The sequence below is a fragment of the Scyliorhinus torazame genome, chromosome 11, assembly GCF_047496885.1.
Source record: "Scyliorhinus torazame isolate Kashiwa2021f chromosome 11, sScyTor2.1, whole genome shotgun sequence".
NCBI lineage: Eukaryota > Metazoa > Chordata > Chondrichthyes > Carcharhiniformes > Scyliorhinidae > Scyliorhinus > Scyliorhinus torazame.
The window spans coordinates 96,001,180-96,027,289 of record NC_092717.1 but is presented as its reverse complement, the minus strand read 5'-3'; the positions used below and the strand labels follow the sequence as shown (position 1 = coordinate 96,027,289).

Sequence of the window (26,110 nt, the reverse complement as noted above, 5' to 3'; positions counted from 1 at the left end):
ATGTTGCACCGACCTGTGAAACCACTCTAAAGCCCATCTACACTATTCCCTTATCATCCATATGTTTATCCAATGACCATTTAAATGCCCTTAATGTTGGCGAGTCCACTACTGTTGCAGGCAGGGCATTCCACGCCCTTACTACTCTGAGTAAAGAACCGACCTCTGACATCTGTCCTATATCTATCTCCCCTCAATTTAAAGCTATGTCCCCTCATGCTAGCCAACACCATCCGAGGAAAAAGGCTCTCACTGTCCACCCTATCTAATCCTCTGATCATCTTGTATGCCTCAATTAAGTCACCTCTTAACCTTCTTCTCTCTAAAGAAAACAGCCTCAAGTCCCTTAGCCTTTCCTCATAAGATCTTCCCTCCATACCAAGCAACATCCTGGTAAATTTCCTCTGCACCCTTTCCAATGCTTCCACATCCTTCCTATGATGCGGCGACCAGAACTGCACGCAATACTCCAAATGCGGCCACACCAGAGTTTTGTACAGCTGCAACATGACCTCATGGCTCCGAAACTCATCCCTCTACCAATAAAAGTTAACACACCGTACGCCTTCTTAACAACCCTATCAACCTGGGTGGCAACTTTCAGGGATCTATGTACACGGACACCGAGATCTCTCTGCTCATCCACACTACCAAGAATCTTACTATTAGCCCATTACTCTGTCTTCCTGTTATTCCTTCCAAAATGAATCACCTCACACTTTTCTGCAATAAACTCCATTTGCCACCTCTCAGCCCAGCTCTGCAGCTTATCCATGACCCTCTGTAACCTGCAACATCCTTCCGCACAGTCCACAACTCCACCGACTTTAGCGGCATCCGCAAATTTACTCACCCATCCTTCTACGCCCTCCTCCCGGTCATTTATAAAAATAACAAACAACAGTGACCCCAAAACAGATCCTTGTGGTACATCACTAGTAACTGAACTCCAGGCTGAACATTTCCCATCAACCACCACCCTTTGTCTTCTTGCAGCTAGCCAATTTCTGATCCAAACTGCTAAATCACCCTGAATCCCATGCCTCCGTATTTTCAGCAATAGCCTACCGTGGGGAACCTTATCAAATGCTTTACTGAAATCCATATACACCACATCAACTGCTTTACCCTCGTCCACCTGTTTGGTCACCTTCTCAAAGAATTCAATAAGGTTTGTGAGGCACGACCTACCCTTCACAAAACCATGTTGACTATCCCTAATCAAATTATTCCTTTCTAGGTGATTATAAGTCCTATCTCTTATAAACCTTTCCAAGGCTTTGTCCACAACAGAAGTAAGGCTCACTAGTCTATAGTTACCAGGGTTGTCTCTACTCCCCTTCTTGAACAAGGGGACAACATTTGCTATCCTCCAGTCTTCTGGCACTATTCCTGTAGACAATGATGACATAAAGATCAAAGCCAAAGGCTCAGCAATCTCCTCCCTAGCTTCCCAAAGAATCCTAGGATAAATCCATCCGCCCCAGGGGACTTATCTATTTTCACACTTTCCAGAATTGCTAACACCTCCTCCTTATGAACCTCAAGCCCTTCTAGTCTAGTAGCCTGTATCTCAGTGTTCTCCTCGACAACATTGTCTTTTTCCTGTGTGACTACTGATGAAAAATATTCATTTAGCACCTGTCCTATCGCCTCGGACTCCACGTACAACTTCCCACAACTGTCCTTGACTGGTCCTACTCTTACCCTAGTCATTCTTTTATTCCTGACATACCTATAGAAAGCTTTAGGGTTATCCTTGATCCTACCTGCCAAAGACTTCTCATGTCCCCTCCTTGCTCTTCTTAGCTCTCTCTTTAGGTCCTTCCTAGCTGACTTGTAACTCTCGAGCACCCAAACTGAACCTTCACGTCTCATCTTTACATAAGCCTCCTTCTTCCTCTTGACAAGTGATTCAACTACTTTAGTAAACCACGGTTCCCTTGCTCGACCACTTCCTCCCTACCCGACAGGTACATACTTATCAAGGACACTCAGCTGTTCCTTGAACAAGCTCCACATTTCATAGGGTGCCTATGTGGACCACGACTTGGGGCTGCTCCGCCTCCCCCTTAAGGATCCCGAAAACACGATCTGAGACATCACGGACCCTGGCACCTGGGAGGCAACACACCAACCGCGAGTCTCTCTCGTTCCCACAGAATCTCCTATCTATCCAGTGAGTGCTGAATTTGGTGCATTTTGAGTGCTATAGTAAGAGTTTGGTGACCGAGGGAGTATAAGGCTTCATTTTTATCTAAAGTTTAGCCTTTCTTTTATTTAGTTAATTAACTTAAAAGTTGCTGTTTGGTTTAGAAGAAGGTGAATTTTCAATCAGCTTTAAACAAGCTTCTACTTGTAGGCACTTGCAGCTGGAGCTTGTTAATTAGTTAATTGGATTAGGCCAGTTTTCAGAGGCTAGATTCACAGTATAAAAGTGATCCCTACAGTGCAGACTTTGTTTGCACTGAGTGCTGAATTTGGTGCATTTTGAGTGCTGTAGTAAGAGTTTGGTGACCGAGGGAGTGCTGAATTTGGTGCATTTTGAGTGCTATAGTAAGAGTTTTGGTGACCGAGGGAGTTAGGTGAGGAGGGAGTAAGGTGCTCCTTTCATTTTGTTTCCGACATTTCCGCAAAGAGTGAGAAGAGAGCCAGGAGTTTACAGAAAGTATAGCTGACTGGGAGCAGAATCGGAGGGCGGAGATCTAGTTAGTCCACAGGGCAGCTATATTCTGTCAGGTAAGAGGGGATGGAGGCTAGGCCAGTTGCATGCTCCTCCTGTAGGATGTGGGTGGTGAGGGATAGCACCGGTGTCCCCGCTGACTATACCTGCGGGAAGTGCACCCAACTCCAGCTCCTCAGAGACCGTGTTAGGGAACTGGAGCTGGAGCTGGATGAACTTCGGATCATCCGGGAGGCAGAGGGGGTGATTGAGAAGAGTTACAGGGAGGTAACCACACCCAAGGTACAGGACAAGAATAGCTGGGTTACAGTCAGGGGGAAAAAAAACAAACAGGCAGACAGTGCAGGGATCCCTCGTGGCCGTTCCCCTTCAAAACAAGTATACCGTTTTGGATGCTGTTGGGGGGGGATGACCTACCGGGGGAAGGCCCTAGCGGCCAGGTCTCTGGCACTGAGTCTGGCTCTGGGGCTCAGAAGGGAAGGGGGGAGAATAGAAAAGCAATAGTTGTAGGAGATTCAATGGTTAGGGGAATAGATAGGAGATTCTGTGGTCGCGAGCAAGACTCCCGGAAGGTATGTTGCCTCCCGGGTGCCAGGGCCAGGGATGTCTCGGATCGTGTCTTCAGGATCCTTAAGGGGGAGGGGGAGCAGCCAGAAGTCGTGGTGCACATTGGTACTAACGACATAGGTAGGAAAAGGGGTGTGGAGGTAATAAACAAGTTTAGGGAGTGAGGCTGGAAGTTAAAAACCAGGACAGACAGAGTTATCATCTCTGGTTTGTTGCCGGTGCCACGTGATAGCGAGGCTAGGAATAGGGAGAGAGTGCAGTTGAACACGTGGCTGCAGGAATGGTGTAGGAGGGAGGGCTTCAGGTATTTGGATAATTGGAGCGCATTCTGGGGAAGGTGGGACCTGTACAAGCAGGACGGGTTGCATCTGAACCAGAGGGGCACCAATATCCTGGGAGGGAGGTTTTCTAGTACTCTTCGGGAGGGTTTAAACTAATTTGGCTGGGGAATGGGAACCGGATTTTTGTAGTCCAGCAACTAAGGTAGCCGATATTCAGGACGCCAAAGCGTGTAATGAGGCAGTGGGGAAAGGAACACTGACAAAGGAGAGTACTTGCAGGCACGGAGATGGGTTGAAGTGTATATACTTCAACGCAAGAAGCATCAGGAATAAGGTGGGTGAACTTAAGGCATGGATTGGTACTTGGGACTACGATGTGGTGGCCATCACGGAAACTTGGATAGAAGAGGGGCAGAAATGGTTGTTGGAGGTCCCTGGTTATAGGAGGGATATCAGAGGTAGGTTCTTTACCCAGAGAGTAGTGGGGGCATGGAATGCACTGCCTGTGGAAGTAGTTGAGTCGGAAACATTAGGGACCTTCAAGCAGCTATTGGATAGGTACATGGATTACGGTAAAATGATATAGTGTAGATTAATTTGTTCTTCTGGGCAGCACGGTAGCATTGTGGATAGCACAATTGCTTCACAGCTCCAGGGTCCCAGGTTCGATTCCGGCTTGGGTCACTGTCTGTGCGGAGTCTGCACGTCCTCCCCGTGTCTGCGTGGGTTTCCTCCGGGTGCTCCGGTTTCCTCCCACAGTCCAAAGATGTGCAGGTTAGGTGGATTGGCCATGATAAATTGCCCTTAGTGCCCAAAATTGCCCTTGGTGTTGGGTGGAGGTGTTGAGTTTGGGTAGGGTGCTCTTTCCAAGAGCCGGTGCAGACTCAAAAGGCCGAATGGCCTCCTTCTGCACTGTAAATTCAATGATAATCTATGATTAATCTAGGACAAAGGTTCGGCACAACATCGTGGGCCGAAGGGCCTGTTCTGTGCTGTATTTTCTATGTTCTATGTTATCCTCCTAACTCTGGAGTCTCCAATGACTAATGCTCTAATGACTAATGACTAGAGCCAAGTATATGTCGGAATTCGAGTCAGTGGCCTTGCTGATCAGTTGCTTAATAATGTGGCGACCTTTCTCCACCCTGCCATTCGATTGAGGAAAGTGTGGACTCGACGTCACGTGCTTGAAGTTGTAATTTTTTGAGAATTCCAACCACTCCCAGCTTGCAAAGCAAGGGCAATTGTCGGACATGACCGTCTGTGGGATGCCATGCCTCGAGAAAGTTTCCTTGCAGGCTTTGATAACTGACGCCGATGTGAGATCCGGGAGTTTCATTACCTTGGAGTAAGTTGGAGTAATAATCTATGAGAAGAACATCGTGTTGACCCATGGAATGAAACAAGTCGATGCCAACTTTGTCCCATGGTGACATAGCCATCACATGCTGCTGGAGTGGCTCCTTGCATTGTGCCGGTCGATGTTTATGGCACGTGTCACATGTGAGCACCATGTTTGTTATGTCCTCATTTATCCCAGGCCAGTACACAGATTGCCTCGCTCTTCTTTTGTACTTCTCGACACCAAGGTGCCCCTCATGAATCCTGCGGAGCATGTCCGCCCGGAGTGCCAGAGGAATGACGATTCTGTCATTTCGCAGTATGATGCCATCCACCACGGACAGTTCAGTTTGGATGTTTTGGAACTGTGGGCACAGCCCTCTTGGCCAGCCATGCTGAAGGTTGTGCATGACCTGGAGCAGGGTTGCATCTTCTCATGTCGCCTGACGAATTTGCTGCAGCCTCTCGTCCGTTGCCGGGAGTGTCTCCCTGCACCACTGTGCATGAGCTTCCACATCGTTAATGGAAGCCGGAGACGGACTGTCAGCGTCAATGGCTCGGGATAAGGTGTCAGCTATTATTAGGTCCTTCCCAGGAGTGTAGACCAGCTTGAAGTCGTACCTCCACAACTTCATCATCATGCGTTGTAGGCGCGGCGTCATGTCATTGTGATCTTTGTTGATAATTTTGACCAGTGGCCTATGATCAGTATCCACTAGAAATGTGGGAAGACCATACACATGGTGGTGGAATTTTGTTATACCCGTGATCAATCCCAGGCACACCTTCTCTATCTGTGCATACTTGCAGTCTGTGGCGGTCATCGCTCTAGAAGCGTAAGCCACTGGGACCTATTCCGACTGGTCATTCTGTTGAAGTAGCACCGCACCAATTCCATACTGACTGGCGTCGGTGGAGATCTTTGTGGGTTTTGTCGGGTCGAAGAATGCCAGTGTTGGAGCTGCCATTAATTGGTGCTTCAGATCCACCCATTCGTCTTGGTGACATGGAGTCCAGTCAAACTCCATGTCCTTTCTTATCACATGTCGTAACGCCATCGTCCGTGCTGTTAGGTTCGATATGAACTTGCCGAGGAAGTTGATGAATCCAAGGAACCTGAGCACCGCTTTCTTGTCACGTGGCCGCTGCATGTTCTGAATTGCCGCGATCATCTCCGAGTCCGGCTTCACCCCGTGCTCTGATATCGTGTCACCCAGGAAGGTCAGAGATGAACGTGCGAAGGTGCACTTGGCTTGGTTGAGCTTCAGCCCAAATTGGTGGATTCTTTGGAAGACTTGTTTTAACCGAGCAATGTGGTCTTCCTCTGTCGTTGACCATATTATGATGTCATCAACATATACAAGGACACCTTCAATGCCTTCCGTCATCTGCTCCATAATTCTGTGAAATATTTCAGATGCAGAGATAATCCCGAAAGGCACACAATTATAACAGTATCATCCAAACGGTGTGTTGAGGTACATAGCTGTCGGCTGGAATCATCGAGCTGCATCTGCCAGAAGCCTTGTGAGGCATCTAGTTTGGTGAATATGCGAGCCTTCACCATTTCGCTCGTTATCTCCTCTCGCTTGGGGACAGGGTATTGCTCCCTGCAAATGTTTTTGTTCAAATCTTTGGGATCTAAACAGATTCTGAGTTCACCGGACGGCTTCTTGACACATACCAACGAGGTGACCCAGTCAGTCGGCTGTGTGACCTGTGATATGATGCCTTGAGATTGGAGGCATTGGAGTTCTGCTTTTAGCTTGTCCCGCAACGGAGCTGGTACCCTCCCCTCCTTGGTGCAAAGAACAAAGAACAAAGAAAAATACAGCACAGAAACAGGCCCCCCCCCCCCCCCAAGCCCGTGCCGACCATGCTGCCCGTCTAAACTAAAATCTTCTACACTTTCTGGGTCCATATCGCTCTATTCCCATCCTATTCATGTATTTGTCCAGATGCCCCTTAAATGTCACGATCGTCCCTGTTTCCACCACCTCCTCCGGCAGGGCGTTCCAGGCACCCACTACCCTCGGTGTAAAAAACTTGCCTTGTACATCTCCCCTAAACCTTGCCCCTCGCACCTTAAACCTATGCCCCCTAGTAATTGACCCTCTACCCTGGGGAAAAGCCTCTGACTATCCACTCTGTCTATACCCCTCATAATTTTGTAGACCTCTATCAGATCACCCCTCAACCTCCGTCGTTCCAGTGAGAACAAACCAAGTTTATTCAACTGCTCCTCATAGCTAAGGCCCTCCATACCAGGCAACGTCCTGGTAAATCTCTTCTGCGCCCTCTTAAAGCCTCCACATCCTTCTGGTAGTGTGGCGACCAGAATTGAACACTATACTCCCAAGTGTGGCCTAACTAAGGTTCTATACAGCTGCAACATGACTTGCCAATTCTTATACTCAATGCCCCAGCCAATGAAGGCATGCATGCCGCATGCCTTCTTGACTACCTTCTCCACCTGTGTTACCCCTTTCAGTGACCTGTGGACCGTACACCTAGATCTCTCTGACTTTCAATACTCTTGAGGGTTCTACCATTCACTGTATATTCCCTACCTGCATTAGACCTTGCATTAACTCACATTTGTCCGGATTAAGCTCCATCTGCCATCTCTCCGCCCAAGTCTCCAAACAATCTAAATCCTGCTGTATCCTCTGACAGTCCTCATCGCTATCCGCAATTCCACCAACCTTTGTGTCGTCTGCAAACTTACTAATCAGACCAGTTACATTTTCCTCCAAATCATTTATATAGACTACGAACAGCAAAGGTCCCAGCACTGATCCCTGCGGAACACCACTGGTCACAGCACTCCAATTAGAAAAGCACCCTTCCATTGCTACTCTCTGCCTTTTATGACCCAGCCAGTTTTGTATCCACCTTGCCAGCTCACCCCTTATCCCATGTGACTTCACCTTTTGTACCAGTCTACCATGAGAGACCTTGTCAAAGGCCTTACTGAAGTCCATATAGACAACATTCACTGCCCTACCTGCATCAATTATCTTTGTGACCTCTTTAAAAAACTCTATCAAGTTAGTGAGACACGACCTCCCCTTCACAAAACCATGCTGCCTCTCTCTAATACATCCATTTGCTTCCAAATGGGAGTAGATCCTGTCTCGAAGAATTCTCTCCAGTAATTTCCCTACCACTGGCGTAAGGCTCACCGGCCTGTAGTTACCCGGATTATCCTTGCTACCCTTCTTAAACAAAGGAACAACATTGGCTATTCTCCAGTCCTCAGTGACATCACCTGAAGACAGTGAGGATCCAATGATTTCTGTCAAGGCCTCAGCAATTTCCTCTCGAGCCTCCTTTAGTATTCTGGGGTAGATCCCATCAGGCCTGGGGAATTATCTACCTTAATATTTTTCAAGACGCCCAAACCTCGTCTTTTTGGATCTCCATGTGACCCAGGCTATCTACACACCCTTCTCCAGACTCAACATCCACCAATTCCTTCTCTTTGGTGAATACTGATGCAAAGTATTCATTTAGTACCTCGCCCATTTCCTCTTGCTCCACACATAGATTCCCTTGCCTATCCTTCAGCGGGCCAACCCTTTCCCTGGCTATCCTCTTGCGTTTTACCTATGTGTAAAAAGCCTTTGGATTTTCCTTAACCCTATTTGCCAATGACTTTTCGTGACCTCTTCTAGCCCTCCTGACTCCCTATTTAAGTTCCTTCCTACTTTCCTTATATTCCACACAGGCTTCGTCTGTTCCCAGCCTTTTAGCCCTGACAAATGCCTCCTTTTTCTTTTGACGAGGCCTCTCTCGTTATCCAAGGTTCCCGAAAATTGCAGTATTTATCCTTCTTCCGCACAGGAACATGCCGGTCCTGAATTCCTTTCAACTGACATTTGAAAGCCTCCCACATGTCAGATGTTGATTTACCCTCAAACATCTGCCCCCAATCTAGATTCTTCAGTTCCCGACTAATATTGTTATAATTAGCCTTCCCCCAATTTAGCACGTTCACCCTAGGACCACTCTTATCCTTGTCCAGCAGCACTTTAAAACTTGCTGAATTATCGTCACTGTTCCCGAAATGCTCCCTTACTGAAACTTCTACCACCTGGCCGTGCTCATTCCCCAATACCAGGTCCAGTACAGCCCCTTCCCTAGTTGGACTGTCTACATATTGTTTTAAGAAGCCCTCCTGGATGCTCCTTACAAACTCTGCCCCGTCTAAGCCCCTAGCACTAAGTGAGTCCCAGTCAATATTGGGGAAGTTGAAGTCTTCCATCACAACAACCCTGTTGTTTTTACTCGTTTCCAAAATCTGTCTACCTATCTGCTCTATCTCCCGCTGGCTGTTGGGAGGCCTGTAGTAAACCCCAAACATTGCGACTGCACCCTTCTTATTCCTGATCTCTACCCATATAGCCTCGCTGCCCTCTGAGGTGATCTCCCGTAGTACAGCGGTGATATTCACCTTAACCAGTAGCGCAACTCCTCCACCCCTTTTACATCCCTCTCTATCCCACCTGAAACATCTAAATCATGGAACGTTTAGCTGCCAATCCTGTCCTTCCCTCAACCAGGTCTCTAATGGCAACAACATCATAGTTCCAAGTACTAATCCAAGCTCTAAGTTCATCTGCCTTACCTGTAATACTTCTTGTATTAAAACATATGCACTTCAGGCCACCAGACCCGCTGTTTTTAGCAACATCTCCCTGTCTGCTCTTCCTCAGAGCCATACTGACCCTATTCCCTAGTTCTCCCTCAATGCTTTCACCTTCTGACCTATTGCTCTGGTCGCCACCCCCCTGCCATACTAGTTTAAACCCTCCCGTGTGACACTAGCAAACCTCGCGGCCAAGTGCATGAATGACCGGTGTTGCATCGTCTTTGAGCAGGATTTTGTACTTGTAGGATAACGTACCCATGCCACAAAAGACATCAGGATACTCACTGAGAAGCAGCTGGATGGCATCGGACAGTCGTGATGAGCCAACCGTGTTCATGAAAATCCTTTGTATCAGCCGCAAATCCTTGCAGGCTTGAAAACCTAACAGCGACTTTCATTTGTCGTCCACGATCTCAAGACGTAGTTCTTTCATGACTTTCTTATGAACTACTTGTAGGTGGCATGATCCCCTCGAGGTGATCTGGTTGCCATTGTAGTCTGTTAACTTGCATGCAGCAGGTATCATCTCGTGTGTCCCTGCGATGGATGCGAGATCTTTGCTTGTCATCAAGTTCGCGGATGCTCCCATGTCAAGCTTGAACATAATTGGGGAGTTGTTCACTTGCACCGTGGCACTCCATTCGCTTGTGGATTCAATGATATGCACGTATTGAGGCTGTGTGGCCAGCTTGTGCGGTTCCTCTGTGGCGTTTATGATTCCAACGCCATATGTGTTCTCCCAGGAGTGGAACTCTTCGCGGTTGGAAAAATGTTCTTCGGGTGTCTGAGTGTCCATTGCATCTACTGTGTGAACCTTGAAGTTTCCGTGTCTTTGCATTGGACAGTAATATTTGGCTGTGGACTGACACCGGAGGCAAAGTGATTCACGTTGGAGCACTTTAAACATCTTTTCCCTAGTGCAGGACATTTCCCCTTTAAATGGGCGGTGCCACAGCGGTAGCACATCATGACGTCCGTGACATCACGCGTCGGCAGTGATCGCGCATGCGTGACTCGCTCTTCTGGCTGGGTTCAGTACTTTACATACTGCGCGTATGCAGCTTCTTGCACATGCGCATACTGGGATCTTGCGTGATCACATTTCTCCTGACTGCGCGCATGCTGTAATGGGCGCCAGCGGCCGGAAAAGAAGGCCTGTGAGGAGAGGCCACCATTTTAACATCTTCTACCTCGTGGAGTACTTCCTCCATGTTCTTTTTCTCAAGAAACTTCAGGTACTGCTGTTTTTTCTGCTCTAGCTGTAAGCATTTTGCCATGGTAGTTTTTAAAGTTAAATCATTTTGCTGCATTAATGATTCCCTTAAATTTTCATCTGAGAGACCATAGATTAATTGATCCCTGATGATTGAGTCTGTTACATCAGCATAGTTACAACCTTGTGCTAGCAAGTGGCGATCTTTGACAAAATTGGAGATAGTCTCCCCGTTTTTTTGGAATCTGTTACGCAGGTTAAATCGTTCCATGATATCATTTGACTGTGATTTCCAGTGCTCATCAAATTTTGCCATTATCACTTATAAATGTCTACAGCTTGCCGGCCTGCCGTTGAGAGTCATATCCCAATCTTTCTCCCATCGGAGACTGCATTTAGGGCAGTAGCTGCCAGGTATATCTGAAGCTGCTGTTTATACATTTTCCAGTTATTATTTAAATTACCGGTAGTTTTCAGCAACTCTGGAAGTGGTGTGTGGTCCATCGCTTCGGTAGGTTGTTTGGAATCAAAATGCTGCGAAGTCTTCCACAGTCGAGCAGCCAGCCCATTACTTTTTCTGCTTGTTTTGGTTCTTTCTGGTCTCTAATCTAATCTATCTAGTACTGTCCGATTAAAGCCAACCTGGTACCATGTTTTGCTACCTGTAAGGCAGGTAATCTGTGCTACTCAACTCAGTTACAGTAGAGGCTTTGGAAGAAGGCTCAAAGTCGTCCAGAAGTTTTACAGAAGGTGTATTGAGCAACACAACTTAAATAACTGCGTGAGTTCTTACTTTAACAATTGTACTAGTAGAAAGGTTACAGCTTTTCTATACACTACAACTAGGCCTGATCACACAAGCAGCCCTGAGCTAAATCTCTGCCTCTGTTCTCCTCACAGTCTAATCCACCCAAGAGACCAGAGGGCTGCTTGTTTACCCTTTTATACACGCCAGTGCTCCCCCCAGTGGTCTTTCCATTACCCATCAGCCCCTTCTGTACATACCCATGTAAAGATCACTACACTAACCACCGTGGTAAGTGCTGCCCTGGAAAAGAGACACTGCGGAAAAGACTCGCCACATTGAGGGTATAGCGTCAAAGAGACTCCAACTTACAAATGTGTGAGAAGTAGTGCGAGGCATGCCTGTGAATGTCCAGAGACCTCATACATCACATATGCCACACTCTTCATGAAGACCTGATGCCAGGTGAGGCCAGAAGCTTCCCCCTGCCAGTGGTTTTGAAGGTGATGGCAGCACTTAATTTCTTTACCTCTGGGTCTTTCCAGGGATGAACTGGGGACCTGTGCAGCATTTTTCAATCTGCAGTACATTGTTGCATAAAGGAGCTGACCAATGCCCTTTACAGGTATGCCCATCATTATGTCAGGTTTTCTCTAAACGATGATATCCATGCTCAAAGATTGACCGGCTTTGAAGCTATCTCAGGCTTCCTAAGAGTGCAGAGTGCAATAGACTTCACCCAGGTGGTTATCTGGATTCCCTGGCAGCAGCCTCGAATGTTTATAAACCGCAAGGACGACCATTCCATCAACGTGGAACTGGTATGTGACCATTGCAAACACATTCTGCACGTGTGTGCATGGTACCCTGAAAGATGTCATGACTCCTATATCCTCAGTCACTCCCACATGCCTGGGATTTTCGAGGGGCTAGAATATCTGTAGGGATGGTGGCAGGGGGATAAAGAAATACCAACTTAAACACTGGCTGATAACTCCAGTGTATTACCTCAAACTTGTACCGAGGAGAGGTACAGCGCTGCACACAGCTCCAAACACAGAGCAGACCACAAGGCTTCTGAAGATGCACTTCGGAAGTTTGGACTGTTCAGGTAGCTCTCTGCAATAGGCACCGGGAGGGTTTCCCAGATGATTGCAGTTTGTTGTGCCCTTCACAAAGTGGCTATGCAAAGAGGTGAACCAGTGCCAGAGGGTGAACTGGAGGAGGATGAGAGCGCATTGGAAGATGAAGATGAGGAACTTCAGGAAGCCCAAGGGGACTGCTGAGGGACAGTGTGAGCGTATTGATGCCATGGAGGAAGAGACATGCCCATGATACTTTAATTGCAGACAGGATCCAGGACGGGGAAAGTTAAGTCAGGTAACCTGGAGACATCACCCTTAGACCTCCAAGCCATTCCCTGTCATCTCCGGGATCTCGCTGAGAGAACAGGTCCTACATTCACAACTGCTCTTTCTGATCTCATGACTTGCAAGGACAAGATCTGTACTTTGGTCAGTGGCAACCAGCTAACACGCTCACTCTGTGAACTTAAAAGTCCACTGAGGAATGGTAGCAATGTCAGGCACGTTTTGGCACTTTTAACCCTATCTAATTATGCAAACACTGCCACGAATCAAATGCAGACCGGCCTAGAGCTCTCATTCTTGGGTTTGGATACGAACAGTGAGGAGACCCAGCTGCCATTCGAGTCTCATTGCTGATGAACTCTCCTCAACATTTCTGACCCTTGAGGAGTAAAGTTTCAAAACTTTCCCAACAAACGCTTCTAATATAAATTTAAACGCATCTCCCTGACAACACACAAGGGTTCGAAGTCTAATTACACAAGGGTTGACATCACATGAATGTCCATCTTATGACGGGACACTATCACTGAATGAGAGAATGGTTAAACTTTGAGATAAACTTCAATCTACTGGGAGGTGGGGGGAGGGATGCCAGTTTTAGTAAAGAGGGAAAAGGAGAGCTGTGCACTGGAGAGGGTTGAGACAAGCCGTGCATTAGGGAGGGGAAGGGTGAGGGGAGAGCCATGCATTGGAGAGGGGTAGGATGAGGGGATACCCATGCATTGAGAGGGGAAGGATGAGGGGTGAGCCATGCATTGGGGAGGGGAAGGGTGAGGGGAGAGCCAAGCATTGGAGAGGGGTAGAATGAGGGGATAGCCATGCATTGGAGAGGGGCAGGATATGGGGAGAGTCATGCATTGGAGAGGGGAAGGATGAAAGAGCGCCTTGCACTGGAAAGGGGAAGGATGAAAGAGCGCCTTGCACTGGAGAGGGGAAGGACGAGGGGATAGCCATGCATTGGAGAGTGGCAGGATATGGGGAGAGCCATGCATTGGAGAGGAGAAGGATGAGGGGAGAGCCATGCATTGGAGAGTGGAAGGATGAGGGGAGAGTCATGCATTGGAGCGGGGAAGGATGAGGGAAAGCCTTGCCTTGGAGAGGGGCAGGATATGGGGAGAGTCATGCATTGGAGAGGGGAAGGATGAGGGGAGAGGCATGCATTGGAGTGGAGAAGGATGAGGGAAGATCCATACATTGGAGAGGGGATGAAGGCAAAGCCATGCATTGGAGAGGAGAAGGATGAGGGGAGAGTCATGCTTTGGAGAGAGGAAGGATAAGGGGAAAGTCATGCATTGGAGAGGAGAAGTATTAGGGGAAAGTCATGCACAGGAGTGGAGAAGGATGAGGGGAGAGTCATGCATTGGGGAATGGTGGGAGGAGAGAGGCAAGCACTGGGGAGGGGAGAGCCATGCACTTGGGGAGTCCAAAGATGTGTGGGTTAGGTGGATTGGCCATGCTAAATTACCCCTTGTATGTCCAAAAGATGTGCAGGTTCAGTGGGGTACGGGGTACAACCCCTGCCATGATCATAACGAATGGCGGAGCAGGCTCAAAAGGCACATAGCCTCCTTCTGCTTCTATTTTCTGTATATGTTACAGGGATAGGGTGGGGGAGTGGGCCTAGGTAGGGTGCTCATTCAGAGGGTCGGTGCAGACTTGATGGTCAGAATGGCTTCCTTCTGCACTGTAGGAATCCATATGAGGATTCCAAAGTACAAAATCAAAACACCTTCAGTTGACCAAGACATTCACATACCCATACAATGAATGATAGTGAATGCTGGAGACCTGGACTCTCACTGCCTCCGACTGCTGTAGGGACGTGTCAGCGAGGTGTTCCCCAGAAAGTGTCCCTGAGCTATGCCACATCGAATTTTGTGTCTCTGGGGTGGTGGAGGGTGTTGGTGAGCGCTGTGACGGATCTTCATGAGCCTCCTCATCCTCAGACATGTTTTGGGGCTCAGCTTGCTACTTAGCTGCCTGTCTGGCCTTAACGTACTGGTGCCTAATGGATGAGCTTAAGCTATTTCAGAGTACATTTGACTCACTTTGGTTGTCAGGATTTGATGAAGTGATGCACCTGTGATCCATACTAAGTTGTTGGGAAAGGCTAATCTCTGCTTCACCACAGGAGCGATCCCTGTCCGCTCCAGCAAGGTGGGTTGTAGACTCCTTGAATTCTGTGAGTGCGAGGATCTCAGCTATCCCTCCCCTGCTCTCGCTTGTTGTGCGTCCTCTTGGTCAGTATGAAGACGAATAAAAGGCATGTGATCAGAGGGGATGGAGCAGAGGCTAGACTAAATGCTTGTCCCCTTTTTGTGGTGAGCTCTCCTGAGAAAGGCAAGAGGCTGGAGTGTGAACAAGAATGAGTGTTAATATGGATCCCCCGCTAATGGATGTGTGAGAGCCATAAAGAGATTAACCATTTGTGTACATGATGCCGTGAAGAGAGTTTGATATTAGAGGGGGCTGAAGGATGTCTTACCCAGGCAGAGTGGATCAGATCATCCATCTGCTTCCTGCACTGCATCCTGCTTTTGGCATGGTTGCCAGCGATGCTGACCTGGGCAATGGGAGAGGTGACATTCAAGTGCTTACCTGAGCTACCCTACTTACAGAGGACATGCCTCTATGCCCGGAGTCCTCAAATCAAGGTATTGAGGGCTTGGTGGCTGAAGCGGGATGCTGCCTTCTTGTTGAGGGAGGTGGTCTTTTGCTCATGGCTGGATGCCATATTGATCATAGATTCATAGAATTTACAGTGCCGAAGGAGGCCATTCGGCCCATCGAGTCTGCACCGGCCCGACTTAATTATCAGTGTTCTGGAAACTGATGGGCTGGAGATAATTATATGAGCGTTTTGCACTGGTATTTAAATATGCTTCAAACACACTAGCTGAAAGCAGCAGACGAATCACTCCCAACCCGTCAGGTGATTCGGAGAGATACTCGCTCATCCATTTTAATTAATGAGGCTCCAAGTACAAAATCGGAAACAGGTTCACACCATTCCGGCCAGCGGGGACAGCCCCCCAGAACTGCCAACCATCACACTTTGACAAAATAAATTGAGAATTCCGCTCTATGCTTCTAGTTATAAAGCCCAGGATACTGCATGTCCTTTAACCACTTTCTTGACCTGCCCTATCTTCAACAATTTGCACCCAGACACCCCCAGCCCTCTCCCCCTTTAGAATTGTCCCCTTTATTTTTCTTGTCAGTATTTGTTCTTCCTACGAAAGCGTATCACCTCATACTTTTCAGCATTTAGATTTCATGTGCCAGGTGTCTGTCCATTCCACTAACTTTTTTACCTCCTCTTGAAGTCTATCACTATTTTACTCATAATTCATACACTTCTAAGTTTTCTGTCATCTGCAAATTTTGAAAATGTGCCAGGTACAGCCAACTCAAAAGTCTTTAATGTATATCTAGAAAAGTAGTGGTCCTAATACCAATTTCTGGAACACCCCTTCTGAGAAACATCTGTTCACTACTACTCTCTGTTTCCTGTCACTCAGCCAACTTATGCTTCCCTAACTATCCCTTTTTATTCCATGGGCTTCAACTTTGTTCGCAAGCCAATTATGTAGCACATTGAGAGTCCGTGAAGGCCACATCAACTGCATTATTCTCATGAACCCTCTCTGTTACCTGATCAAAGAAATCAAGTTAGTTCACGGCAATTTGACTTGTCAATCTGCACTGACCTTCCTTAATTGCCCTACACTTATAAACGTGATTGTCAATTTTGTCCCAGATTATCATTTCTAAAAGCTTTCAAACCAATGAGGTTAAATTTATTGGCTTGTATTTGCTGGGTTTATCCTCACATCTTTGTTGAGCAAGGGTGTAACATTTGCAATTTTCCAATTCTCTGACACCATCCTGTATCTAAGGAGGTTCACAAGTTAACGGCCAATGCCTTGAAGATTTTCACCCTTCCTTTCCTCAGCATTTTTGGTTGCAATTCAGGTGACTTACTAACTTTAAATAGAGCCAGCCTTTTTATTATCTTCTCTTTCTCAATATTTAGTCCTTCCGGTATCCCAACCTCCTGATTTACTATGGCTCATGCAGCATCTTCCTTGGTAAAAACAGAGGTAAAGTGGTCATTTAGAAACTCAGTCATGCCCTCTGCCTCCATTCACAGATGCTCTTTTTGATTCCCTATTGGCCCCATATCCCCTCTTAGTACCATCTTGCTCTTGGACCTGTAGAATACTTTGGGATTTCCTTTGATGTTATCTGCTATTTTCCTCCCAATGAGCGAGATTCTCTGGCCCTCCCCGCACAGCGTGTTTCTCGGCATCAGGAGGCGACCCTGTTGGCCAACCGCGGTATCTTCTGGCCCTGCCACTGTTAGTGGGATTTCCTATTTAATCCACCCCACACCGCCAAAAATCCCACTGCAGGGGTGGGCCATCAGCGGGACCAGAAGATCCCGCTGGCATGGCATGGACAGCCGGAAGATCTCGCCCATTGTCTCTCTCTTTGCCACTCATATTTCCTTTTTCATTTCTCTTCTGAAATGTTCAGTCTGGTTCTCACTTTTATTTTCAACCTAACCCCTGTCGTACATGCCCTTTTCCTGCTTCATTTTATTCTCCATCTTTTGCATTTTCTGGGAAGCTCTGGCTTTGTTCTTCATTTCCCCTCATGGGAATGTACCTCAGCGATACCTGAGCCATTTCCTCTTTAAAGCTACCCTATTGTTCTCTTACAATTTTGCCTGCTAGTCTTACACTCCAATTTACCTGGGTCAATTCAATCCTCACCCTGCTGAAATTGCCTATGCTTCAGTTAAGTATTTTTATTCTAGATTGCAAACTCCCCTATCTGTATTAGTAGTCCAGGCCTTTGGATTACTAATCCAGTAATAAAATCACTTCGCCACCATACCCATATGCAAATAGCCTAATGTTTCAGGCACGTGCTCTGCACAATTGCACAATTATTTATTTCTGTTGCCTGGCGAATTTTAATATCCAGCATGTTTAAACTATCAACCTGTTTTCTGCAAGCCCTCGCTATAGTTGTACAATCTTTAATAAAGATAAGCCACTAGCATTTGCGCTCAATTGTTTTTTTTACAATCCAAGTCATCTGTGTGATAACGTAAGGTAGAAATTTAAACATTTCTGTTATTGCTGTCTCATATTAATCATGGTTGATATTTACTCATTAGTTATATGCTTTTCCCACAACAAAACAGTGCAAGTGTTCTAAAGAGATTTGGTTTGGTTTTCATTGCATTTCACACTTATAAATTTTTTTAAAATTAATTTCCGTTAACTAACTCTTACTCCAAACATGAAAGTTCTTGTGGCTTTTTTGGCAATAAATTTCAATTGAATCTGAGAGATGAAATGTAGATTGCAGCAAATTAGAAACTGGCCCTTTTAGATGCTATGTAGGCTGCATTTGGGTAAATGTTTAATGCAGACTTTTTATTTTCAGCAGTAAAGAAATGGGGCTTCGTTGTTGTACTTTAAGGTTCTGCATTTGGAAAAGATATTTGTTGGTTTTACTGTGATCCAGAAACATAGCGCCATCTATTGGTTTATTCTCAGTGTTAGTTATATGCAATATTTTCTTCTTGGGAGAATATTGATACCGAGGAAATTCTAGACATCATAGAAAACCTGCTTATCTTGGCAGAGCTGGATATTGAATCCATAGTGAAAGAACTTAGCAAAGTTATTGACTTGCTTAACTTGGGAAATGCTCCAGATGTTAATACTGTACGTCCTGAAGTCATTAACCATGAGAAACGGCACTCCTGCATCATCTGCACAAATTTATCTGACTCTGCTGGAGGGAGGGGCTTGTGTTCTAGGGTAAGCTTCATGCATAGATTGTGACCCCATACAAGACCACGGGCAACTGCAATGATTGCAACAACTATTGAGATATCTCCCTGCTCAGTATCGTGCAAAACATATTTGCCCATGTTGCCCTTGTCAGATTGCAAATCTTGACCGACTGCATCTACTCCGATTCCCTTGTGGTTTCAGAACTGGAAGATTTACAAGTAACATAATGCTCAGTCTAGTAACTGTAAGAGAAACTCCACGAACAAAGGAGACCACTATATATTTCCTTTATCAATATCACCAAGGCATTTGATCATGTAAGCAGAGGTAGCCCATTTAAACTGTGGGAAAATTTGACTTCCCACTGAAGCTGCTCAATTTCATCTCTTTTCGTGACAATATATGACAGGGCAACATCACAACGCTTTGAGATCCACGGTGGGATTAAAGAGAATTTTGTTCTGGCACCAGCACGCTGGCATATTCCTTTCTTTGCTGCTGTCACATGCCTTCAGATTATTTACAGAAGGTGTCTATATATATCAAAACCGACGGAAAGCTGTTGAACTGACCTCGTCTGAGATCGAAGAGGTATGCCAAGTCATCATCGGAGAGTTGTTCAATGCTGATTATGATAATAATCTTTATTGCCACAAGTAGGCTTACATTAACACTGCAATGAAGTTACAGTGAAAATCCCCTAGTCGCCACATTCCGGCGCCTGTTCGGGTACACAGAGGGATAATTCAGAATGTTCAAATTACCTAACAGCACGTCTTTCTGGGCTTGTGAGAGGAAACCGGAGCACCCAGAGGAAACCTACACAGACACGGGGAGAACGTGCAGACTCCTCAACGACAGTGACCCAAGCTGGGAATTGAATCTGGGACCCTGGTGCTGTGAAGCAACAGTGCTAACCACTGTGCTACCATGCCGCCCAGCACATGATGCACCAGCATGCCAAGATGCATGGAGTGGATGACTGATATGTGCCAGCTGGTGTTTCTCACTGACATTCAAGCTGTATGAATGAGCTGAGGCAGGCAGTAATAAGGTTGGAGGGGGTGGCATCAATGAATGTCAGTTCTGTGGCATGCCTATCCCTCCATCAAGACAGGTGGGGAATCATGTTGTTCTGCTAGTACTGAGGTGAAAAGGATGACCACACTGGGCATCTCAGCTGGACCCATGCACACACACACACACTCAGGCATAAACACACACAAGCAGCCTGCCTCACTCTCATCTTCAACAACAATAGGAACACCCCATAAATGTGCTGAGGGTGAATGTGCTGGCTCAGTGGTCTCACTTTGTGTCTCACTTGAGAGACCTTCGTTATGGGTGGGATCAGTTACAATGATTCAGTGCAATGAAAAGGTTAATGATTGGAGCCAAACCTGTGTAAAATAGTATGGCAGTTACAGACTTGTGTTCCTAACAATGCAAGGAAGAGAGGAAACTCTACATTTCATGTAAATCTTGGAATCACGCTCATCCTCTGACAATATTGCATTTCTGAGCTGCTTCGCTTCCAGTACAAGTGGGCCCTCAGGGAAAACAGAGCTAAATTAATGCTGCCCAATGATCACTTTCATCCTGCTTGAGGCATCGAGGTCTCAACTGGATATGTGGAGGGCATTGCAAGGCTGATGATTCACGGTGTTTTTCTACTTCCTCATCCTCCAAGGAAGTGTACCGTTCCTCCGCTTCCCCTTAATCAAGGTCCAAACCTCGCTGAAGGCTCATGTCTGAGGAGTGCAGCACATCACGACAACTCCTGAAATCCTTGAGGGAACATCCTGGAGGAAGCCCATCACCCCTTGACCAGTGTCCTACCAGTGGTGAAGTCTTGCACCTAAGTAATGACTACTTTGGCAAGGAATAGAGTGTCCATGGGAACTCTGCCAACCAGATAACTAATGCTTCCAGGACAGAAGGGGAGAAAACAAGTGAAGAAAATAAAAGCAAATTTGACTTCTGTTTGTGTATTTGCATCCAGTATTAAAATCTTGAAATATTATTACATGTAATTATTAGGGAAGTATACAAGTGATTTTAATATTAAAACTTATTAATATCTAATTGTAGCTCAAGAGCTTGCAAGTCGAGAGCAGAAACTCATTTTAATGGAGTCAAACTTACAAGCTACTGAGAAGCAGCTAAATGATCAAATAGCTGAGATAGTTCGTCAGGAGCAAAAGCAACAAAAATTGCATACTGAAGTAGAAACACTGAAAGAGCATCTTGAAACTACAGAGGAAGAGATGAACAATTACAAGTGAGTTATTCCTCCTTTACAACTATCTTTCTGATGTGTAGATTTTGATGCAATAAGGCTTTAATGTTTTCACTAAGTGACAATTGTTTATTTTTCTCCTTACTTAAGTAAAACTTCATAGTTTATATCAACTCCCTAAGCTAATTCAAATTTGCAGCCTTTGGGTAAATACTTGAAATTTGGTTTGATAATATAACAACAGTGTGTATTTGTATGGAGCCTTTAATGCAATAAAATGCTCCAGGGTGTTTAACAGGTGTATTATGAAGCAAAATTTGACACTGAGCCACTTAGGGCGGATGGCCAAAAGCTTAAGCGAAGACGTATGTTTAAGAAGTATCTTAAAGAAGGAAAGAGAGGTAAAGAGATTTAAAAAGGGAATTCCAGAGCCTAGGACGTGAAGGCACAGCCACCAGTGGTGGAACAATTAAAATCCAGGACGCTTAAGAGGCCAGAAATCGATGAGCTATTCGCTAAAAGTATTGTAAGTAATTTGGGTAAGCCTTTCAAACTATTCTGGAGCTAGCTTAAAACACTAATTCCACAACTTAATGTCTACGCGAGAGGTCAGGGATCCTTTATTTAATGTTTTACTAGGGTCATTGGATGAGTCCCCTTTACAAGGAAAACTGTAATATAGCAAAAACAGGTTTCATTTAGATAATTATATCAAAAAATAATACTCCCAGTTGTTTTACAAATTAATACTGAGTGTTAAAAAGGACAATGAGCTATGGAAAATGAAATAAGCAGAGGTGACCAAACGATAGGTCAAAAAGAGAACATTTTCAGGTGTTTTCTGAAAGAAGAGAAAGAAATAGAGAGGCAAAGTGGACCTAAGAGAGCAGGGTGAAGGAAACTGAAGGATCATAGTTGTTGTGTCAATTATGACCAAAGCATGGAAAAAGATTTCAGCAAAGGAAGGACTGAGTTATATCTCAAAGACAGACAATACTGCAGAAATTGTTAAACTTCGCCTCAGTTTTAAGATTTTCCTCCTTGTTGTCAAATTTCTCCGTGGCCGCACCTCTTCCAATCTCATGCAGCTCTACAACCCACCGAGATATTTGCATTTGTATAATTGTTGCCTCTTGAGAATCACGGAATTTAGTTACTGTGCTATTGACGGGCGTACCTTTGATTTAACATCAGTCAGTTAATGGAATTTGCAGTCGGGTCAGACATTGAGAAAGTTGACCAGCGGACTGGGTCAGCCAGCAGGAGGGTCAGGGAGACTGATCAGCAGTGAGCCAGCGGGTCAGGAAGTATGATTGGCAGCAAGCCGGAGGATTGAGGAGTAGGCGAGGCAAGGAGCAGAAGAAGCGACAAGCGGGAGAGATGATGAGCAGGTGGTAAGCAGAAAGAGTGAGCATATTTCTTTTATGTTTTTCAATGTATATTATTTTAAGAGTTTTTGCATTTACAAATATATTAATTTAGCAACTTACGGTATTTAAACTTATAATGTATAATACTTCCATGCTTTTTCCTGACAAGAAAAGTCCCACAGAACCTAACTAAAGCTTTTACATTAATTGCAATGGAAAAATCTGATTAATTTAAAGTTGTTTCACTCAAAGTCGCACTTTTCAGGATTGCAACTACAACATTAAATGAGAAACTACAGTACTCTATCTGCCACATATTTTCCCATTCCCTTTGCCTTCCAAACTCCCTTTGCATTCCCACCAATCTTTGCATCATCAGCAAATTTGGTTACAATACAGTTGGTCCCTTTATCCAAGTCATGAATAGAAATCATAAATGGTTGCGGCCCCAGCACGCCAGTAGTTACCGTTTGCCAACCTGACAATGACCCTTTTATTCTGACTTTCTGTTTCCTGTTAGTCAATCCTCTATCCATGCTATCATGCTATCATCCCCAAATGCCAAGAGCTCTTATTTGTGCAGCAATCTTTTATGTGTCACATTAATGAATGCCTTTTGACATCCAAATACACTGCATCTACTGATACCCCTTTATCCACCTTATTTTCCACCTTACCTGTTGCAGAAGAGCTCTAATAATTTTTAGATATGGGGCGAAATTCTCCCGAAACGGCGGGATGTCCGCCGACTGACGCCCAAAATGGCGCCAATCAGACGGGCATCGCGCTGCCCCAAAGGTGCGGAATGCTCCTCATCTTTGGGGGCCGAGCCCCAACATTGAGAGGCTAGGCCGACGCCGGAGGAATTTCCGCCCCGCCAGCTGGCGGAAACGGCCTTTGTTGCCCCGCCAGCTGGCGCGGAAATGACATCTTCGGGCGGCGCATGCGCGGGAGCGTCAGCGGCCGCTGACAGTTTCCCACGCATGCGCAGTGGAGGGAGTCTCTTCCGCCTCCGCCATGGTGGAGACCGTGGCGGAGGCGGAAGGGAAAGAGTGCCCCCACGGCACAGGCTCGCCCGCGGATCAGTGGGCCCCGATCGCTGGCCAGGCCACCGTGGGGGCACCCCGGGGCCAGATCGCCCCGCGCCCCCCCCAAGACCCCGGAGCCCGCCCACGCTGCCGTGTCCCGCCGTTCAAAAGGTGGTTTAATCCACGCCGGCGGGACAGGCAATTTATCGGTCGGACTTCGGCCCATCCGGGCCGGAGAATCCAGCGGGGGGGCCCGCCAACCTGCGCCGAAGTCTCCGGTACCGGATATTCAGCGGGGGCAGGATTCTCAGCAGCCCACGGCGATTCTCCAACCCGGCGGGGGGTCGGAGAATGACGCCCATGAGTTCCCTTTCACAAAACCATGTTGACTCTGCCTGATTGTATTATTATTATTTATATATCCTGCTACTACCTCCTTAGTAATGGATTCTAGCATTTTTCCAAAGATGTTTAACTAACTGGCCTATAGTTTCCTCCTTTGTGTCTCTCTTTCTTCTTTGAATAACGGACCTATATTTGCAGTTTTCCCATCTGCTCTGACCTTTCCAGAATCCAGAGAGATTTGGACGATTACAACAAATGCATTCACTGTCTCTGCAACCACTTCCTTTAAGACACTAGGATATAGGCCATCTGGTCCAAATTGACCTGTCAGACATTCGTTCCATTATTGTTGGTTTTACAGAGTATTTGTCACCAAACAACTCATGAGATGTTGACTTAAAACAGTTACTGATCCCGTACCATGTGCAAGAGTTGAATTAATGTATATAATTTAAATTGTCAAATTCCTGAAATGTTTAACATTACTTAGCATGTCCAGAATAGCCTTATCTGAAGGACATAAATCGGAACAGGCCATAATGCCCCTCAACCCTGCTGTAGCAGGCAATAAGATCATAGCTGTTCTTCTTCCTCAATTCAAATTTCCTCCCTATCCCTATATCCTTTGTGACATTTGATTAGTTACAACTTGTCACCCAAAAATTATCTTTTTACTCTCAGTCACCATTGACTAATCTTCAGTGCATGCAAATATATTACCCCAATGTCATGGGTCTTTGTCTTGTTCAGCAACCTTTTGTGTGTCATCGCATCAAATGTCTTCTGAAAATCCAAATATATTACATGCACTGGATTCCCTTTATCCACCCTGCTAACTACATCCTCAAAACTCTCCAACAATAGGATAATTGTCATGCCTCCTTTTACTTCTCCCCAATTCCCTACCCCAACTCTTTAGTACTCCTCGACCGTTGCCTCTCTCCCAGATTTGACTCCCTCATAGATAAGCCAAAGCTTTCCTCTGTGCCTCTCTCAGCATCCTTTAAAAATTGGATTAAGGCATTTAACGCTGACTCATTACAAGTAACAGCCCCAATTGCCCCATCCTATTCTCTTGCTAACTTCCCACTTCAGTTGTCTGCTGGGGCTAATCTTACCAACCTCTTTCCCATCTAACTTAACCCTCTCATTGCTGTCACTCTGGGCATCGCCAGTAAATCAGCTCTCACCACCACTCTACATATTTCACTTGTGAACAAGGCCCTTGCCATTCATTAATTTATTGTGGATGATTGCATTGACATATTGGCCTTAAGGGAGACCTGGCTGAGGCGAGTTGACACCATTCCCTTTAATAAGCCTCCCTGCTTTTCTACACCTTCCACCATTCACCCTGGCTCTTATCACCTGATCACAACCCCCTCCTCCTTTGGCACCTTCTCTTCCTTTGAGCATCATGCTCCACCCCTCTTACCTCTCTTTCAAAATTGTCACTCTCTACCTCCTGCCCAAGTACAATAACATGCTATCATTGAGATATCTGAGGTACAGATCACAGATAGCAAAGGGGAATGTTGTAAATGTGGTGTGCCGTGATAGGACATACGTACACTATAAGTGACTGAATATATTATTAAATCTGAAATATTAAACAAAACAAGAAAACAACTTTAGCTATGGCTTAAAATTGAAAGCTTGGTGGGTAAGAGGAAGGGTGGGTAAGAAGAAGTGGATGAAGGAAGAGCACTGGATTAAGTTGAGAAAAGAGGAATAGAAAAGTGAAACATGAAAGCATAATGGGTATGGGTGGGGTAAGAGTAAAGTGGTAAGGAGAAAAGGGTCGGGATGATGGCGTGTGAGTAGCATTTAATCTGTGGAAATAATTGGAAAGGGAGATAGATGAACAGGAGATGTTTTCCCTATTGTAATTTAACTTCTGCATCTTAATAGTTTGTTATGTTATACTGTCAGGCCCTGTCCTGCACCGGTTTAAGGTTTACTATTATTCTTTGAGAACATTGATACAGAACTTTTCCAGATGGTTTGGCTCTGGACTGTCTGGGTGGGACTTTCAAGTTCCGGACCGACATGATAGGATGAATAGCCTTCTTATGCACTACAAACACCTATGAATAAATTAATACCATTTTGTGAATTGTGCTCATGTTTTCATAGAATCCTGCAGACCCATCACAAAATCTAACCAAAATTGCTTGGTTCAGAAATGTTTATTTTTTTTATTTGCCCAGACAACTCGAAGAGGAGCTAAGAAATAAACTGAATGTGGAGAAACAGCAGCAGCAACAGAATTTCCAGGAAATCCTGAAGCATCAACATGATAATCAGAAGATAGAGTTAGAACTGACCCTTGCGAAAGATCAGGTCCAAACTCTGCAGCACCAGGTATAAAGCTGTCAAATGTTTGCATTCCAAAGAAAATAAATCCATACAAGTAAAGACATATCTATTTATTTAGACCAAACCTGCAGTCACGCTT

At 45.8% G+C, this 26,110-nt stretch overlaps 1 protein-coding gene across 6 annotated transcripts in view; it reads left to right on the top strand.

Moving 5' to 3' along the window:
- LOC140385401 (uncharacterized) overlaps nucleotides 1-26,110 on the top strand; it is a 649,931-nt gene that overhangs the window by 406,214 nt on the left and 217,607 nt on the right. For all 6 annotated transcript variants that reach the window (XM_072467513.1, XM_072467511.1, XM_072467516.1 and 3 more), the window contains 2 exons: nucleotides 20,762-20,951; nucleotides 25,863-26,016. In XM_072467513.1, coding sequence (XP_072323614.1) covers nucleotides 20,762-20,951; nucleotides 25,863-26,016 — 344 coding nt within the window. The remainder of the gene's footprint in view (nucleotides 1-20,761; nucleotides 20,952-25,862; nucleotides 26,017-26,110) is intronic.